Consider the following 19,387-nt stretch of genomic DNA (forward strand, 5'->3'; position numbering starts at 1 on the left):
AAGATTTTATATATATAATAATGTATTTGTGTGTGCATATATATTTATATATTTTTTTTTTTTTTTTTTAAATAGGTTTGCCTTATTGAAGGCTGTTGTGCTTATTTAGGTGGTCATACTTTGAAAGCTAACTGCTTAGTATAGTAGACAGTGGTGAATAAGGGGTTTGAACAACAAAATTCTAGTTTCAGACCCACCATTTCACTGACTGCTACTTTATGCAAGTCAGCCTCTCTGTTTTGTTTTGCTTAAACTGCATAAGTAATAATCTCTATCCTGCCTACTACTAAGTATTTTTGAGGATTAGATGGGATGATTTAAAAGCACTTTTAATTGGAAAAACAGTTTAAATGTAAGGATTTACTGCATCTTAACTTTTCCTCCCTTTCTCTTATAGGTAGTGTTGGTGCTTCTTTTCAGTGCCAGTCCATCCATCACGACCACATTTGTCATGATGACAGTGACAAGGTGAGACATGTGTTGATGTCTATCATGGTGAAAATGCATGCTGCCGTTATATTGTTGGATTCACTTGCATAACTGTGGACACAGGGCCAGGAGGGTGTGCCTCGGGAGGCATGATGTTGAGAAGCAGAGGGCCTTGCTGGTTGATGCATCAGATTGTTATTAGACCACTTCAGAACACTTTTCTGTGTTTTGGATAATTTTCAGGAAGTGGGCTGGTCTCTTGATAAACCCTCCTTTTTTTTTTTAAATGCTCATCCTTGTCCCTGTCACTTTTCTTCCTCGTTTCTTGCACAGACTGGGTAGATTATCTTAATGTATGAACAGGTGCTCCCAAAGCTGCTAATTGTCTCAACAATTTGTGTGTTTCTTTTTTCTTTTTCTAATTTATTTCTGAGAGACAGAGAGAGACACAATGTGAGCAGGGAAGGGTCAGAGAGAGAGAGAGAGGGAGATACAGAATCTGAAACAGGCTCCAGGCTTGGAGCTAGCTGTCTGCACAGAGCCCGACACGGGGTTCGAACCCACGAACCGTGAGATCATGACCTGAGCTGAACTTGGACGTTTAAACGACTGAGCCACCCAGGCACCCCAATTTGTGTCTATTTCTAGTTTGAAATATCTTAGCCACTTTAATTTGTTTTGTTTTGTTTAGTTGATTGTGTTTGATTACCATTTCTTCTCATAATTTTTTTTTCCCCTTCTGTTTCCAAAACTGAGTAAATGTTGGGGATTAAGAATGATCTAATTCATGCAAAAGAAACCTGCTTTGGGCCTGTTTTTTTGTTTGTTTGTTTTTTAAACCAGGTCCGAAGAACTGTTGGTTTTGTTTCTTTTTGGTGTTTTGCTTCTTTAAAGCAACCTGGCCTTGGGGGCTTTCCAGTACTCATCAGCACCGATGATGGCCCAGCCCTTGCAAGTAGATACTAATGTGGGCTTGGTGTTTGGAACATCTGGCTGCTGAGGTTGGATGGGCTTAAATTTAGTCTTTTCCATCATCAGTTTCCAGTGGCTTCCCTCCCATTTCCTGTGTCTTACATGCAGGAATGTATCACTCCCTTGGTAGTTTTCCCAGGCAAACCAATCCAAGTGATCCTTTTCTCTGCTGTTTAATCAAGATCCTCCTCCCTCATCCTGTTGGAGCTAGATCAAGAAGTTGGTTGGTCATTGGGATTTTCCAAATGGCTTTCTTTGTTCTGTGTGTTGGTCTCTCTTTGTGAGCTCTGCTGAGACAGATTTCAGCCTGTTTACAGAGAGAGTGGCATGCTTTTAGCATTCCTGAGTCTCTTTTATTATTACAGTTACCCAGAGGCATGGATTTAACTTTTAACTTTTTAGAAGCAAGCCATTTGAAAGATACTGCAAGACTATATACAGTTAGCTCTGTAACATTCAGTATACCAGAGATTTTAGAAATGAGCATTTGAAAAAAAAGAGTGATAATAGAGGGAAAGGCAGAATCACTTTAGGCCAGTAATAGTGCTTGCAACTGTGCTTTGTAATTGTGAAGCTGTTTTGGGGTTAAGTTTTTCTTTCCTCTGCTAAGTATAATATGCTTTTCTCCATTTGTTCATTTGCTGTGGTGATGCCAAACTGCGCTCTGTTCTGTCTCCAGGTAGAGGCTGGAGNGAGGGAAAGGCAGAATCAGTTTAGGCCAGTAATAGTGCTTGCAACTGTGCTTTGTAATTGTGAAGCTGTTTTGGGGTTAAGTTTTTCTTTCCTCTGCTAAGTATAATATGCTTTTCTCCATTTGTTCATTTGCTGTGGTGATGCCAAACTGCGCTCTGTTCTGTCTCCAGGTAGAGGCTGGAGGTAAGATTTCTCTCCACCTCCACCAGATACTTGCCACCTACTTTGAAATGTTTTTGCTCCTAATTTCTGCATCTTTCTATGACCGGTTTTGTGCTTTTAGGAGATGGCATTTTTTCCCTGAAATACCCGGGGAGAGGGAAGAGAACTTTAAGGGATTTTGTCACTTGGCCAACAAATCAAAGAATTGTGAGAAACTGCCCTCCCCTGTCTCCTGCCTGCTGTGTGTATACTACTTATGATTGTTTCCAAGAGGGAAATGGAGAGAATGGGTTAGAGTCTCTTGACTATGTATTTATAATTTGTTCAACTGATTCATTCAGATTTATTGACTGGCAACTATGTGTCTAGGCACTTAGGAAATATATCAGGATACAAACCAAAGATTGCTGTTTTTTCATCACTGTACAGTCTTGCTGGGGGAGGCAGCCAATAAAAATAAACCTAAGACATAAGTAATATGTTACAGTAAGTGCAGTGGATTAAAGAAAATGTAGAGCAGAATAAATGGGATGAGAACCACCAGGAGCTGGATAGCAGCTTTGAATAGGATCATCAGGTATTCTCGGGAAGGCGGCTGTGCAGAGCATGTCTGAAAATAAGATCTTCATGTTTGCAACATCTTCTGACTTCTTTAACAAATGGGTATTGGTTTTGTAAAAGTAGAAACAATGAGCCTGCTACCTGACACATATCACTTGGACATGTATGTGTACACATACATACATTTCTCTCACTCACTTTGACAATTGAAGAGCTTATAGGGCTCAGATAATCCAACTCTCTTTTTATTTAAAAAAAATTTTTTTAACATTTATTTATTTTAAATATTTTTTTTTAATTTATTTCTAGGAGAGAGAGACAGCATGAGCAGGGGAGGGTCAGAGAGAGAGGGCGATACAGACTCTGAAACAGGCTCCAGGCTCTGAGCTGGCAGTCAGCACAGAGCCCAACGCGGGGCCCGAACCCACGAACCGCGAGATCATGACCTAAGCGAAAGTCAGACGCTTAACTGACTAAGCCACCGAGGCGCCCCAACATTTATTTATTTTTGAGAGAGACAGAGTGCAAGCGGGGGAAGGGCCAGAGAGAGAAGGAAATACAGAATCTGAAGCAGGCTCCAGGCTCTGAGCTGTCAGCACAGAGCCCTACGTGGGGCTCAAAGCCACGAACCGTGAGATCATGACCTGAGTCGAAGTTGGATGCTCAACTGACTGAGCCACCCAGATGCCTCTTCAATCCTCTTTTTAAAATAAACTTGGAAGCTGTGACCCCATTGGGAGAAATGACTTGTTCAGGAGTCACCTTACAGTGCTGGGGCTAGACCAGATCTTCTATCCCTTATACAAATCATGCAAAATAATTGCTTAGCTATTCTGATTGTGAAAACATTGTCCCAACACATATTGATGCCTCACTTATTAATCTCACCTAACTTTCAGGCATGGTCCATTTCTCAGATTTGGGAACAATACATGATTTTTCTTAAAAGTTGCCTCAATTTTAACTCATTCATCTGTGACTGAGGATGGAACCAGGGTGAGATGAATTAATTTGTAGCCTCAGTGGTACACTTTCCCAGAGTGGCTTGGAACACTTCCCGGAATGCTGGTCATTTGAGAGAAGGAAATGGGAGAATTCTTTCTAAACTGGCATGTATGTGAATGGCTACTAAAGGCAGAAGTCTTTTCTGAACAAAATTAACATTTGTCACAGAAGAAGGCACCAATCCAGTTTGTGTAATGCCATGCAGACCACTTTCAGGGAAGGTAGGAAATGTGTGACTGGTTTTTCTTTCAGGACCATATGTGTACTTTCTTTTAATCTTGATCTGTTACATTTCTTATTTTTTAAAAAAATTACACTTTGATTATAAAAAGATGTGTAGCACTACTTTTAACCCCTCTACCCAGAAGTAACAATTGGAATTTATTATTAACAAGATAAATTAGTTATATTTGTATAATTGCAAATAGTGGCTGTTAGTGTATTCAGAGTTTTACGATTATCTCCACTGTCTAATTTTAGAAAAATCTTCACATTCCTCACTCAAAAACCTGTAACCATTAGCAGTCACTCTTCGTTGTCCCTTGCCCCAGCTCCTGGCAACCACTAATCTTTTTGTCTGTATGGATTTGCCTGTTCTGTACATTTTATATAAACAGAATCACATAACATGTGGCCTTTGTGTGTGGCTTCTCTCAGCAGGATTATCTCAAGGTTTGTCAATTTTGATGCGTGAATCACTATTCGACTCCTTTTTATGGATGAATAATATTCCACAGTGCATATCTAATGCATTTTGTTTATCCATTCACCAGTTGATGGGTATGTTTCCATATTTTGGTTATTATATATAACACTGCTAGGAACATTTTTGTGTAAGTATGTTTTTGTTTAGCTGGTCACATGTATTTTTAACATTTTGAGAAATTACTAAACTGTTTTTGCAAATGGATGAGGGACCCAGTTTCTTCACATACATGTTTACATCCCACACTTTTTGATTGTCTTTTAAATTATAGCAGCTGTGGTGGGACATCTCAGTTTTAATTTGCATTTCTCTAATGACTAAGTATGTTGAGCATTGTTTTAATATGCTTATAAGCCATTCCTAAATCTTCTATGGTTCATTAAAAAAAAGTCAGTTAAAGATCCCTTTTATTATTCTTGCTTCCCTGCTTAAAAAAATTTAAATCTTGGGGCACCTGGGTGACTCATTTGGTTAAGCATCCAACTTTTTTTTTTTTAGATGTTAGAGAAAGAGATCATGAGCAGGGGAGGGGCAGAGAGAGAGAGAGGGAGACACAGAATCCAAAGCAGCTCCAGGCGCAGCACAGAGCCCAGTTTGGGGCTCAGACTCATGGACCGTGACATCATGACCTGAGCCTAAGTCAGACACTTAATCAACTGAGCCACCCAGGCACCCCAAGCATCCAACTCTTAATTTAGGCTCAGGTCATGATCTCATAGTTCTTGAGACTGAGCCCTGCATTGGGCTATGTGTAGACAATCTGGAGTCTGCTTGGGATTCTCTCTCCCTCTTTCTCTGCCCCTCACCTGCTCGCTCGCACGCGCTCTCTCTCTCTCTCTCTCTCTCCCTCTCTCTCAAAAAAAAAAAAAAGGAAAAAAAAATCTCACCATGCACTCCATTATATAGTCACATGTGTCCATTATGGAAATTTGGGGAAATATATAGAAACAAACTATGTCATAAAAAAACTCCATCCCTTTGCATTGTCTGCATGGTTAAAATAAAACTAATTGCTCTGATTATCTATGGCTCTGTAATTAATTACCCTAAAATTCATTTGGTGCAGAGTACTTGTATCTTTCTTGGTTCTGAGGTTTCCTGTGCTCAGCTAGGTGGTTCTTGCATGAATTTTCTCATCCGGTTACAGTCAAATGGTGGCTGGGGCTGGAGTCATCTGGAAGTCCTCACTCACATGTCTGATGGCTGATACTGGTTTTCAGCTGGGACTTCAACTGGGCCCCTTGGCCTGAGCACCTAACTGTAGTGTGGGCTTCCTCATAGCATGGCACCTTGATTTCTAGTGACTTCCCCAACAGGACCAGGGAGATGCGTATGGCCTTTTATGACCTAACTTCAGAAGTCACAAAGCATCACTTTTCAGCATAGTCACAGGCCTGCCCAAATTCAAGAGGAGGGAGCCTCAATGTCACCACTAGGGAGTAATGTCAACGTAAGAAGAAGAGAATGAAGGGTGGGAGAACTTACTATGTATGGTCATCTTTTCTGCACACTGTATATACATGAAACATCAGTTAAAATGGCTGCATAATGTTCTACCATAAGGATACATGGTAATCTATTTAACCTGTCTTTAATTTTGGAGCCTTGGGTGATTTTTAAAAACTATTGTATGTTTATTCATACAGCAAATATTAAGTGACTACTATGTGCCAGGTACTGTTGAGTCACCAGGGTAGAGTGGTGGAAAGGCTAACAAGGAAGGTCTTTGTTCTTCTGGTGCTTATTTTCTTGTGAAAGGGCAGAAAATGAATTGTACATGTAAACCAATAAATAATCAGATGCTCATAAGCGCTGTACAAGTAATTGGGCAGTTGGCTACTGTAGATTAGGTGTTAGGGAAGGCCTTTAAGACAGTGACACTTAAGCTAAGATCCGAATGAGAGGAAGGAACAAGTTGTGAAAATTTGGGCCATGAGAAAGAAGAACATCATATGGAGAGGGAAGGGCTAGTGCAAAGACCCTGAGGCTAGAAAGATCATGTAAACAGAAGGAAGACTGATGTGTACAAGCAAGGTGGATGAGGGTAGAAGTGGTAAAGAGATGAGGTTAAAGAAGTAGGCACAGGGCAGATCATGAACTTGGTAAGCCAGGGAAGTTTAGATTTCATTCTGCCTGTATAATCTGGTTTATATTTTTAAACATTCCTTTTGTTGCTGTGATGAGATTTTTTTTTCTAATTGTGGTAAAATACTCCTAAACATATAATTTACCTTCTTATCATTAAAAATATTTTTAATGTATTTATTTTTGAGAGAGAGAGACAGAGTACAAGTGGGGGAGGAACAGAGAGAGAGGGAAACAGAATCCAGGAAGCAGGCTCCAGGCTCTGAGCTGTCAGCACAAAACCTGATACAGGGCTCGAACCCATGTACCATGAGATCATGACCTGAGCCAAAGTCAGAGCCACCCAGGTGCCCCAGCTTCTTAACCATTTCTAAGTGTACAGTAGTGTTGAGTGTGAATGTACTTTTTGCATTGTTGTACAGCCAATCTCCAGGGCTGTTTTATCTTGCAAAACTGTGTCCATTAAACAGTAACTCCTCATCTCTCCCCGCCCCCACCAGCCCCTGGCAACTACCATTCTACTTTCTGTCTCTATGAATTTGAGTGCTCTGTGCAGCTCATATAAATGGGATCATAATATATTTGTCTTTTTGTGAGTCCCTTATTTCACTTAGTGTAACATTGTCAAAGTATGTTCATGTTGTAGCATGAATGTTGAAATTTCCATTCTTTTAAAGGCTGAATCACATTCTGTTGTCTGTTCATTCATCCACGGATGATACACTTGGGTTGCTTCCTCATTTTGGCTATTGTGAATAATGCTGTTAAGAACATGGGTGTACAAGGGTCGCCTGGGTGGCTCAGTCGGTTAAGCGTCCAATTTTAGCTCAGGTCATGATCTCACGGTCTGTGGGTTCGAGCCCCGCGTTGTGCTCTGCGCTCAACAGTTCAGAGCCTGGAGCCTGTTTCGGATTCTGTGTCTCCCTCTCTCTCTGCCCTTCCCCAGCTCGTGCTCTGCCTCTCTCTCAAAAATAAATAAAAACATTTAAAAAATTAAAAAAAAAAAACATGGGTGTACAATATGTCTTAGAGACTCTGTTTTCAGTTATTTTGGATATACACCCAGAAGTGAAATTACTGGATTGTTTATATTTTTAGAGTTTTGAGGAACCGATATACTGTTTTCCAAAGTGGCTTCACCATTTTACATTCCACATCCTTGCCAACTCTTGTTATTTTCTGTTATTGTTTTTAATAGTAGCCATCCTATTGGATGTGAGGCAGTATCTCATTGTAGTTTTGATTTGCATTGCCCTACTGACTAGTGATATTGAGCATCTTTTCATGTGCTTGTTGGCCATTTGTTTATCTTCTTTGGAGAAATGTCTGTTCAAGACCTTTTCCCATTTTTTAAATCAGATTTGGGCTTTTTTTTTTTTTTTTTTTTTTTTGGTTGTAGGAGTTCTTTATGTAGTCTTGGTATTAACCCCTTGTATCAGACAGATGAAATATTTTATCCCATTCTGGAGCTTGCCTTTTTACTCTCTTGGTTGTGTCCTTTGCACAGAAAGTCTTGTGGGGATGAACACTGGGTGTTATGTGGAAACTAATTTGACAATAAACTATTTGTAAAAAAAAAAAAAGTCTTACTTTGAAGGAATTCCAATTAATTTTTCTCTCGTTGCCTGCCTTTTGGTGTAACAGCCAAGAAGTCACTACAGTCCAGTCTCATGAAGGTTTTCCCCTATGTTTTTTCCTAAAAGTTCTATAGTTTTAGTTCTTAAGTTCAGATCTTTGACTCATTTGAGTTAATTTTTGCATATAGGGTAAGGTAAGGGTCTGTCTTCATTGTTTTGCATATGGATATCTAGTTTTCCCAGCACTGTTGTTGAAGAGTGTTCTTTACCCATTGAATTGTCTAGGAACCCTTTGACCCTTTTGGGGTCATATGACCATATATGTAAGGGTTTACTCCTGGGCTCTCTATCCTGTTCAGTTGGTCTATATATCTGTCCTTATGCCAGTACCACAGTGTTTTGATTACTGTAGTTGTGTAATAAGTTTTGAATGATGTATTTCTTGAGCATAGATTCCTAGAGTAGAATTGAATCAAAGGATATGAACTTTTTTTCAGCCTTTGTCCCTTTTTGTATATTTTTTCACACATTCATATGCATCAGTTTATGTTTCCATATGAGAATGCCTGTCTCACTTCCTTTTCATATTGAATAGCATCCATAATGCCAGTTGCTTTCTGAATGATTGATAAGAAATTGTTTCTAATTGTTTAAATGGATATTTTTGTGAGGACTCCTGAGATTTCATATGTTCATTTGCTACTTCGTCACTGCTTTTAAAAAATTTGTCTTTTGTCTAACTTTCTCTTCTTTTGGGATAGTCCCATTTTGCCATCTCTTTGCATAGGAACATTAATCATCTCTCATACTTAAAAATATTTCCCAGCTTTTAAGTTTCTAGAAAATTGTTTTTAATGCTTAGAGAGAGAATGGGGGAGGGCCTGAGAGAGAGAATCTCAAGCAGGGTCTGCGATGTCAGTGCAGAGCCCCAGGTGAGGCTCAAACCCATGCCTAACAGACTGAGCCACCCAGGCGCCCCGTTTATTGTTAATGATTTGATCCCTGTTCCTTTTAGCTGCAGTTGACCATTTCTAGCCGGCCTTCTGCTGCAGGTGTTTCTGGGATACCCTCGGTATCTTTTCTGGTGGTTGCTTGACCTCCTTTGACTCAGGGCCTGTTGGTCACCAGCTTTCCTAAGTACTGCTGTTCTCATTAATGTCAGTTTGTCTCCAGTTTGGGTCCACTTCCTAGGCTATTGCATTTAATAAGACCATAAAGGCTCAGGGATTTAACAGGGAATTAAAACAAAGAGAGTCTAAAGTTAGGTATGAAATATGACTTCTCAGGACACCCTGGCCCAAGTTTTTGTCTTCAGGACTTCTCTCCCTAGTCCTTGGCCTACTGCAAAGATAGGGTTAGCCTATCTTTCCTCAGGGGATGCCCTTAAACACTGCTGCTTCCTCTTCAGAGCTGACTCCCCAACTACTTTTTCATTTACTGTTGGGTGGAGTAAAAATGGACAAAACTTTTTAGGAGGCAATTTAGCAACATTTGTCAAAATTTGAAAAAGGTCCTTTGAAACACCAATTGCACCGATAGAAGTTAGCCTCTAAAGATATATTTTCTTTTTTTTTTTTAAGTTTATTTTTAAGAGAAAAGGGAGAAGGAGGGGCAGCGAGAGAGGGAGACAGAGAGTCCCAAGCAGGCTCCAAGCTGTCAGCGCAGAGTCCGACGTGGGGCTCAAACTCACAAACTGTGTGATCATGACCTGAGCCCAAATCAAGAACGATCAACCAACTCAGCCACCCCAGATGTCCCTAAGGATATATTTTCAAATTCAGTGCAAACTATATGTACAAGAGTATTCATTATATGTTTATAATATCAAAACAATGAAAAAACCTAAATGTAGTACTTAATGTTATAAATAAGAGATAGTTCACCCCTTGGGCGCCTAGGTGGCTCAGTTGGTTAAACATCCAACTCTTGATTTTGGCTCATGTCGTGATCTCACTGTTAGTGAGTTCAATCATGAGTCAGGATTTACACTGATAGCACAGAGTCTGCTTGAGATCCTCTTTCTCCCTCTTTCACTGCCCCTGTTCTGCTCGTGCTTGCACTCTGTCGCTCTCTCTCACTCAAAATAATCAAACGTTAAGAAAGAGAAAAAAGAAGAGATGGTTTATCCTTAACGATGAAATTAACAGGCTTTGTTGAACAACCTAGATCTGTATGTGGTTAACTCTTTTCATTGCCTGTCCAACGGATATTTTAAAAGTATAGTATCGGCATATGATTTGCCCTGAGATTGTGCTGCTGGAGCAATTTAGAATGAGAGTCATAGCAATTAAAATTGCTCCCAGGATGCTCCCTATTTACCAGACCAAAATGAAAAAAGGTGCCTTTAAGACCTCTGCTTCAAAGGGTGTGCTATAAGGCACGTCATGCCTGAGAGTCAGCTCTTTCTCATTTATCCTGCTCCAGAGATTAAATATGCCATGATGTGCAGTGCGTGCTTGTTTGCACCCTTGCCTCTCCATTTCTGACTTGATGTGGCTCTATTTTTCCACTTTCTGACTAGCTTAGGCACTCCGGTTTCTCTACCCATTGATCTTGAACTCCTTTCTGGCTCATGGCCTTTCACCTGGTTCTGCTTTAGCCCCTTCTCATCTTCACTGCCTAAAAAACTGTCATGGTTCAGTGCCTGGCATCTCACACGTGTACTGTGGGAACAGCAGTCTGCCCACTCTTCCTAAAGTTGTATGTTATGGGAGGCTTTCAGTAGAGTTGGGTTTGGGTGTGCCTTTGCTGCCCCTTTCTGGTCTTTAGCGACTATAGCTGGCAGCTGCTGAAAAATAACCTTTCCACTCTTAACAGGTGCTAACATTTGTGGGTGAAAGTGCTTAGGCTGATGTTTTGCATTAGATCACATCTTGTCATGGTTATAGATAATGTGTAGCCTTTATAGTGCTCGGCCAATACAGCTTTCCAGTATGTAGTTTCATCTTACTAGGTCCTTTCAGCTGGTTTTGGTGGAAGAAGGGAAGCTTTTACGGAGGAAGATGAGCAGAGCTAGCTTTAGGAAATTTTGAAATTTTGTGGAGTCTCCTTCTTCTCTTTTCATTATCCATTCTGGTTTTGTGTCTCATTTCTCCCTGGGAATTTGCCTGTTGAGAAAAACATTGGAATTACCACCGTTACGCAATATCACGTATCATTAATTGAACTATTGAGAGTGCTTGCCCTGTGGTAGAAGCCCTGCCTGAATCAGTGAGACTCAGTCGTTGGCCTCAAGGAGTTCACTGTCTAATATGCAAAAGACTTGAGTGAGTACATATTTGCAGAGCAGAATGATCAATGCTATGTTAGAGCACAAAATAGAGGCCACGGATTCAGCAGTAGTGGGTGGGGTCGGAGTGAGGTTGCAGTCAGGAGACTTGGCAGTGGATGTGATGACAGCACAACCCTATTTCTGACAGTGTTAACAGTGGGAAACCGCCTCTTCATTATAAAGGTCATGGACTCCCAACAGGAAGGCCATTCTCTGCCTGACACCTTCTTTGGCAGGTCCCAAAAGTGGATGGCATTTTTTCCCCCTCCAGTATTTTTTCTCTATGTGAGTGGGTTCTTCAGCATCTGGACAAGTGATTTTTAATTTGCAGCTCTTGAATCATGCTTTTGAACACCTTAAAATAAGAGATGCCCCTCCTTCCTTTTTTGTGTATTCTCTGCTAGCCAACATTCTCCAAATATGGACATCAGTGATAACAAGCAAAAGAGAAATGGGACCTGCTCTCACGGGGCTTACAGTTTAATGGTACAAACAGGCATTTAGTAAATACTGTAAGGTATTGTGATAGAAGTGTGTTAAAGGAACAGGAAAGACTATAGCCTCAGAGTCAGCTCTCACATAAAGGTCCTTCAGATAATCATTATGTTTAGATGGTCTGTAATGTCTTAGAAGTGCAAAACTGAGAACCAAATGAAATTTTGTATTTACTATTCAGCAGACTGCTTATCACTTTTGTATAATTTAATGTTTATTGTTTATGCAGTGTGCTAGAAAGTGTATTTCCAGCAGTAGAACCCTTCATAGTCACAAGATTAGAAGTTAGATTTCTAGAAGCAGTTTGTGAGTTTCAGTATGAGAGCTTCCTCACATGTATCCCAAAATTATAATTGTTTCTCCTTTGTAAAAAAATAAGGAAAGGGGAGCCTGGTTGGCTCAGTTGGTTAAGTGTCCAACTCTTGATTTCAGTAAAGGCCATGACCTCAACGGTTTGTGAGATCAAGCACAGAGCCTGCTTGAGATTCATTCTCTCTCTCTCTCTCTCTCCCTCCCTCCCTCTCTCTCTCTCTCTCTCTCTCTCCTTCCCTCCCTGCCCCCCCCACATTCTGTCTCTCCCTCTGTGTGTCTCTCTCTCTCTCTCAAAATCAATGAACTTAAAAAAAAAATAAATAAAGTAAAAGACAGGGGAACCTGGCTGGCTCAGTTGGTGGAGCAGGACTCTTGATCTGAGGGTTGTGAGTTTGAGTAGAGATTACTTGAAAATAAAATGTTTAAAAAAAATAAGGAAGACCGAAACTCTAATTTAGTTCCAAGTTCAGTTGGCTAACCAGCAAATTCTACCAAACATTTAAAGAATCAATATATAACCTCAGTCTTACAGAAACTATTCTACAGAGTAAAGCAAGAGAAAACATTACCGGATTCATTTTTTTAAATGTTTCTGTTTGTTTATTTATTTGTTTATTTATTTTGAGAGCGAGCGCTAGAGTGTGTGCACGCATGCAGGAAAGGGCAGAGAGAGAGAGAGGGAGAGAAAGAACCTCAAGCAGGCTCCAGTGCTGCCAGCACAGAGCCCAACTCAGGGCTCAATCCTGTGAACTGTGAGATCATGATCTGAGCTGAGATACAGAGTTGGGCACTTAACTGACTGAGCCACCCGGGCGCCACGTCCCTGATTAATTTCTATTTTGTTTTGTTTTGTTTTATTTTATTATTTCATTTCATTTATCTTATTTTATTGAGAGAGAGAATGAGCAGGGGAGGGGCAGAGAGAAAGGGAGACAGAGGATCTGAAATGGACTCTGTGCTGATAGCAGAGAGCCCAATGCTTCAAGTCACCAACCAGGAGATCATGACCTGAGCAAAAGTGAGACACTTAACCATGAGGCACCCAGCCTGCCTGATTAATTTCTAAGGGTAGCATAATTTGTGTAACAAAACTTGATGAGGACATTACAAAAATCGAAAATAACAGCAAATCTCACTCAAGAACACAGATGTTGGGGTGCCTGGTGGCTTAGTCTGTTAAGCATCTGACTCTTGATTTTGGCTCCGTTCCTGATCTCACAGTCATGGGATCCAGCTCTGCACTGTCTGCACTGCTTGTGGAGCCTGCTTGGGATTCTCTCTCTGCCCTTCCCCTGCTCTTGCTCTTGCTCTCTCTCTCTCTCTCTCTCTCTCTCTCTCTCTCTCCCTCTCTCTCTCCCCCCCCTCCTTTCTCTTTCAGAACAAAACAAAATGAAACACAGATGTAAAAATCCTAATCAGCATGTTAGCAAAACAAATCCAACAGTATATAATATTAAGGTAATAAATAAGACAGGATTTTATTAGGAATGCAAAATTGGTTTAACATCCCAAACCAGTCAGTGTCAGGGAGCCTGGGTGACTCAGTAGGGTTGTGTCCGACTCTAGATTTTGACTCAGGTCACGATCCCGAGGTTCATGAGTTCGAGCCCTGCATCTTCATACTGGCAGTGTGGAATCTTTTAGGATTCTCTTGCTTGCTTGCTCTCTCGCTCTCTCTCTCTCTCTGCCCCTCCCCAGCTCTCTCTCTTTCAAAGTAAATAAGCTTAAAAAAAAGTATCTTTACAACAACAACAAAACAAATTCAGTGACTGTAATTCACATTAAAAAAAATTTTTTTAATGTTTGTTTATTTTTGAGAGAGAAAGTGTGATCAGGGGAGGAGCAGAGAGAAAGGGAGACACAGAATGTTGAAGCACGCTCCAGGCTCTGAGCTGTCAGCACAGAGCCTGATGTGGGGCTCAATCTTAACAAATTGCAAGATCACATCCTGAGCCTAAGTCGGATGCTTAACCGACTGAGCCACCCAGGTACCCCAATGTAATTCACATATGAACAGAAAAATTATATGATTACCTCATAGATGCAGGAAATTTTGATAAAATTAAACATCCCTTTATGATAAACTTTTAGCAACTTAGAAATAAAAGCGGACTTTTTCAATTGCTAAAGGGATCCGCAAAAAACCTACTACAAACATCATACTTAGTGGTGAAATGTTGGAAGTTTCCCAGTTTGGGAATAAGAAAAAATGCCTGTTCTCATTGTTTTGTTTTGTTTTGTTTTGTTTTGTTGAGAGTGAGCGAGAGAACAGGGGAGGGGCTGAGAGAGAGGGAGACACAGAATCCAAAGAAGGCTCCATGCTCTGAGCTATCACCACAGAGCCTGACACGGGGCTCGAACTCGTGAACCACAAGATGATGACCTGGGCTGAAGTAGACACTTAACTGACTGAGGCACCCAGGTGCCCCTGTTCTCATTGTTTCTATTTAGCACTGTACTAGAGGTCCTAGCCAGTGCAGTAAGACGAGACAAAAGGAAAACTGCATTGGAAAAAAAGAAATTGAATGGTCATTATTTTCTGCCAAGAGGATTGTATATATAGAAAACTCAGAAAGATAATGCTAAACTATTAGAACTATTAATTATATTTAATTATATATTATAGCTATGTAATTTCATNATAATAGATTTTCAGCTGCTGAAAATTCAGCACTTGAATCTGGCTCTTAAGATCAGAGAGCTCTCAAATGGTAATTTCACTTCCCTTTCCCATTTTCTTTCTTTCCTCCTATCATCACATAGCCAGTATCCAAGTATACAAGAAAAGTGGTTTCAGGAGTGGTCTGGGTTATGTAAGGAAGCTTGTGCGGCTGAGGTTCTGCTGAGGTAATGCTAGATGAGTCTACAGTAGTAGATTGGGAGTTGTGAGCGACTCCGCAAGTTAGGAACAGATTACATTGGATGCATCTAAAGGTGTGGATGGGATTTATGACTCTGTTATGAAATGAAGAAAAAAATAACAAAAAACCCCAAACAACTTTATGGTTTGGATTTAATCATCTCCAAACTGCCTGCTTTGGAAGACTGAGAGTGTTAGGAAGGTGCAGCTAGATAACAGGACTGCATAATGAGGGTATGGCTCTGGGGGAGGGGATTTGTTTATTGGAGCCTGTTGTAGCATTCTAGCTTCTCTTTGTCCAGAAATTGTAAACGCCTGTAATTTATCACTGGAACTTTGATTCACAGTTGCTAAGCACTTGCTGTTGTGTTTCAGGCTGTAGGTTTGGACCACAGGGGTTACAGAGCCAGTGCTCAGTCAGACATGGGAGACAAAGGTACACAGATAATTGCATATAGTGTTAATCATATGTGGAAGTTCAGAGAATCCTGGAACATCATTTTAGTCTAATTCCTTAATTTTCTACTGGAGGCGGCTGAGGCCCAAAGCAGGAAGGAGCTGGTGTAAGGTAATGCGAGAAGAACTAGAACCTGGATTATTATTATTATTATTTTGGTGATTGGACTACCCTGAAATGTGATCACGATGCTTGAAGACATCGTCTCATTCCCAGCTGCTTGAAGCCTACTTCTTGCATAATGTCCCCTTGACAGCCCTCCTTACCTCCCAATACTACTTAACTGTCTTTTTCTTGGATTTATTGTATTTTTATGAAGTATCTGTCTTCCCTTTTAGATCTTGAAGGTGATCAGGACAAGCACCATACCGGCTGTGGTCTTTGTACCTCTCTCATTTACCATCCTTAGCACCCTTTGAATAACCGTCAGATTTAAAGGTTCCAACCTGCTTGCTTCTTTGTGAGATACCTTCGTCTAATCACCTCCTTTTACATCAATAAAAATTCCACTTCTCAGGTCACACGAAAACATGTTACGAATTGAGTGAGGTTAGTTACTGTTTGATTGCTCAGTTCTGGAGGAGGGAGGAGGCACGGACCAGCAGCCATACTGTAGGGTGGGAAGATGTATACAAATTGGGAGACGGGGCCGGCCCCAGAATCGGTTCGGTGTCTGGGGCCTTGCTGAGCGCGCGGCTAGAGGGGCGGGCTGGGCGGGGCTGCGTAGCGGCGCTGTGCCACGGGCTCTGTTGCCGGAACTAGTCCCAGTGGCGCGCCCGGACGCGCGCAGTGCCGCCCCGCCCCCTCCCCCTCGGGGTGGAAACAAAGGGGGCTCGGCGCGCGGAGCCGAGCCTAGGGGAAAGGGGCGGAGCGACTGGCGGTTTCGCGCTTTAGGCTCGCTAGGTTCGTTTCTGTAAGGGGGCTGGGTGGAGAGGAGGGCGGTGATCCAAGCCGGAGAAGTGGGAGTGCCGCGTGCTCGCGCATCCTGCGGCCTGGCGGTGAGGGGCGTCGCCTGCGCGCGCAGCGGAGGGTAGTGCGCCGGCGCGCGGCACGCCGTGTTCGTGAGCACCGAGGCGGGGTGCGGCGGGCGGGACGGTGCCGCGGCCCCGGCAGTTAGGGCCCCGGGGCCGAGAGGATGGAGCCCCCGAGGCGTTAGCCGACTCTTGTCAGCTCTGAGCGTGCAGCTGTTTCCTGGCGCGGCCCGTGTGATGGTGCCGGGAGGAAGGAAGCGCCGTGACAGCGCCTCGGTCGGATCCCGGGTTCCGGGGGTGAGGAGGCCCGGGGACGGCGGAGCTGGCGAGGTGGCCGCTGGCTGGGCGAGCGGTNCCCGCGGGGGCGGCGAGAAGGTGTGGGTGCAGCCAACGGGAGCGCCGGCCCGCCGCCCGCTGGCAGATGGCCTTTCTCGCTCCCTCGCTCCCTCCCGTTTTGCCGAGGCGCAGGTGAAATGATGTCACCCAGGAGAACGCGGAACCCGTTCGGAAGGGTCCTTTCGCGTCCTTCTGCCGCTGCGGGTTTCTGGACAGGCTGCGTTTTGTTCTCAGGGGATGGAAGTTCTTCCTTTCAGGGCTGAAGAATGAGAGAGGTTGGTTTTGAACCAGGAATTTTCCAAATTATCGAGCGCCAAAGAAAATAAAAGTTTTTGTTACCGTGTGTAGGACTTGTGAGAGACATAGCTTTTTCTTTGTGCCACGAAAGTTGGGTATGCTAATTCACCATAGATAGAAATGAACACTTCAGTGTATGTCATTGCTGGCATCATATGAATTGCCTTCTCTTATGCGGCACACTTTGAAAATTTAAGTGTATGCAACTTCTACACAATCGATTTGTTACTTTAGAATTGCAAGCCTTTGGGGATCCCGTTTGGCCTTGATTACAGGTACTATTGTTAATACTTCAGTTCCTTTAAATAGGAAGCAGCCCTGGTGACTTGGCTCAGATTTTTAAAAAATCCGTTCTCAGTTTTTGTGTAACCAGAACTTAATAAAAATCTAAGGACAGTAGGAATCAAAGTAAACTTGTTTCTGTCTTCGAAGAACATGGTCCATACGAATAAATGGGACTTATTTAGAAGTAACAATACAAGACCATATAATATATATGTTATACATTGTATATATTTATAAAGTGAATTTGGGACATACTTGCAATCTCAATATGAAATTACTAACTGGATTTTTAAATGAGAATTGTATCTCTTCACATACTCTCCTTACTCCACTTCTTGCTAGTTTGTAAACTTTTTGGCATCATATGTTTCACATTTTGAAACCATACTAAACCTTAAATTAGTTCATTTCATGAGTTCAGTTTTAAGCTGATTTCTATAATTTTCAGTAAGATTTATCTCTGAGAGACTGGGTAGCCTTTAGAGTCTATAGTTAAATAAATTTTGCCATAAACCGGCCATGTGGGCCCCAGGGCCTCATCTGTAAAATATGAAAGTTGGAATTAAACGATGGCTGTTGTTCCTTTCTGTGATTCTAGAAGGTAGTTTCTGTACTTGTCGAGGTTTATATATTCATCCTGTTTTTATAGCTGAACTAAGGTTGCAAGTATTCATCTGAGTAAACGTTGAGAATTTTCTTTACTAGAGTGACCTGACATTTAAGGAAGGTGGACGGACGTAAGATGGCATAGTTAGACATAACTGAATCTATTAGCATCATAATGTGGAGTGTAGGTCTATTGTCTCTGTGCCAACAGCTTTGGATGAACCTTTTAGTTACATCACCAGACTCTATATTTGTGCTCATTTTTACTTTATTTCAGGGTTGTGGGTGGGAAGTATGTGAGAAATCCTCAGATAAAAATCTCAAACGATTGATCTGTGTGGAAAGGTTATTGGTCAGGATTAATTTTGTCTTCTACTTCCAGTCTGTTTCATCTATTTCTCTGTTTGTGCTGTCCCCGTTTTGTAATTCACTTTGCTGATTTGTGTAGTGTCTGGGGCTATTTAATAGTTTTGGTTATTTTCCTTTTCACCACATATATCAGACCTGTGTTTTTACTTCTCTTTTACTTTGGTTAACTCATAGCTTGCTTTATTTTTCTCTGGAGAGAGTGTACAGATTGTAAACAAATTTGGATGTAGTTTTGGTCTAGTTCATTCATTCAGCAAATGTTAAGTTCTTGAAGTGACTGCCTGTCTGGAGGAGATCAAGCAAATGCTTTAACTCTATATAGTAAATTAAAAAGTGAGAATATCAGCAAAAAGAGGAAGGGGACCATCTACATGGTCTCATTTTCCCCCACATCTCATATCTTTTCATGTTCCTTTTTAAGGATTTCAGCACCTTCTCACTCTAGGTTAGAGGGGCTCTATTTATTTAGTTCCTCTTGAATTGCCTCTCACTAGACTGAACTTTTGAGAGTGAGAATAATTTTTCCTCATGTATTCACGGTATCTAGCACATAGTAGGCCTGCTATAAATATTTGAATTAATTATGAATTTTATTTAATAAGAATTTTAATGATCCTATTCACACTTTGTCTTTTCAAATAATTATGTATTTACATATACATATATATATATTTTTTGTGTTGATTTGAACTGGTCATGGTCCAGATACTTTCCAAATCTGTGTAGTTATTAGAAATCTTGAGGCACCTGGACGGCTCAGTCGGCTGAGTGCCGACTTCGGTTCAGGTCATGATTTCGCAGTTCGTGAGTTCGAGCCCTGTGTTGGGTTCTCTGCTGACAGCTCAGAGCCTGGAGCCTGCTTCAGATTCTGTGTCTTCCTCTCCCTGCTCCACCCCCCAACTCATGCTCTGTCTCTCTCTCTCTTTCAAAAATAAATA

At 41.5% G+C, this 19,387-nt stretch overlaps 1 protein-coding gene across 7 annotated transcripts in view; it reads left to right on the plus strand.

Annotated features, from left to right (window-relative positions):
- Positions 1 to 401: 401 nt before the first annotated feature.
- RNF38 (ring finger protein 38) overlaps positions 402 to 19,387 on the plus strand; it is a 59,247-nt gene continuing 40,261 nt past the window's right edge. For 3 of the 7 annotated variants that reach the window (XM_077756177.1, XM_077756179.1, XM_077756181.1), the window contains exon 1: positions 5,927 to 6,099. In XM_077756177.1, the coding sequence (XP_077612303.1) occupies positions 6,097 to 6,099 (3 nt within the window). In that variant the 5' untranslated portion in view covers positions 5,927 to 6,096. Of the gene's footprint in view, positions 469 to 5,926; positions 6,100 to 16,971; positions 17,168 to 19,387 lie in introns of those variants that run through there. The other 4 variants (XM_077756176.1, XM_077756178.1, XM_077756180.1 and 1 more) reach the window with 2 other exon arrangements.

This window comes from Crocuta crocuta, unplaced genomic scaffold, assembly GCF_008692635.1.
Source record: "Crocuta crocuta isolate KB4526 unplaced genomic scaffold, BGI_CrCroc_1.0 scaffold431, whole genome shotgun sequence".
In the NCBI taxonomy this organism is placed as follows: Eukaryota; Metazoa; Chordata; class Mammalia; order Carnivora; family Hyaenidae; genus Crocuta; species Crocuta crocuta.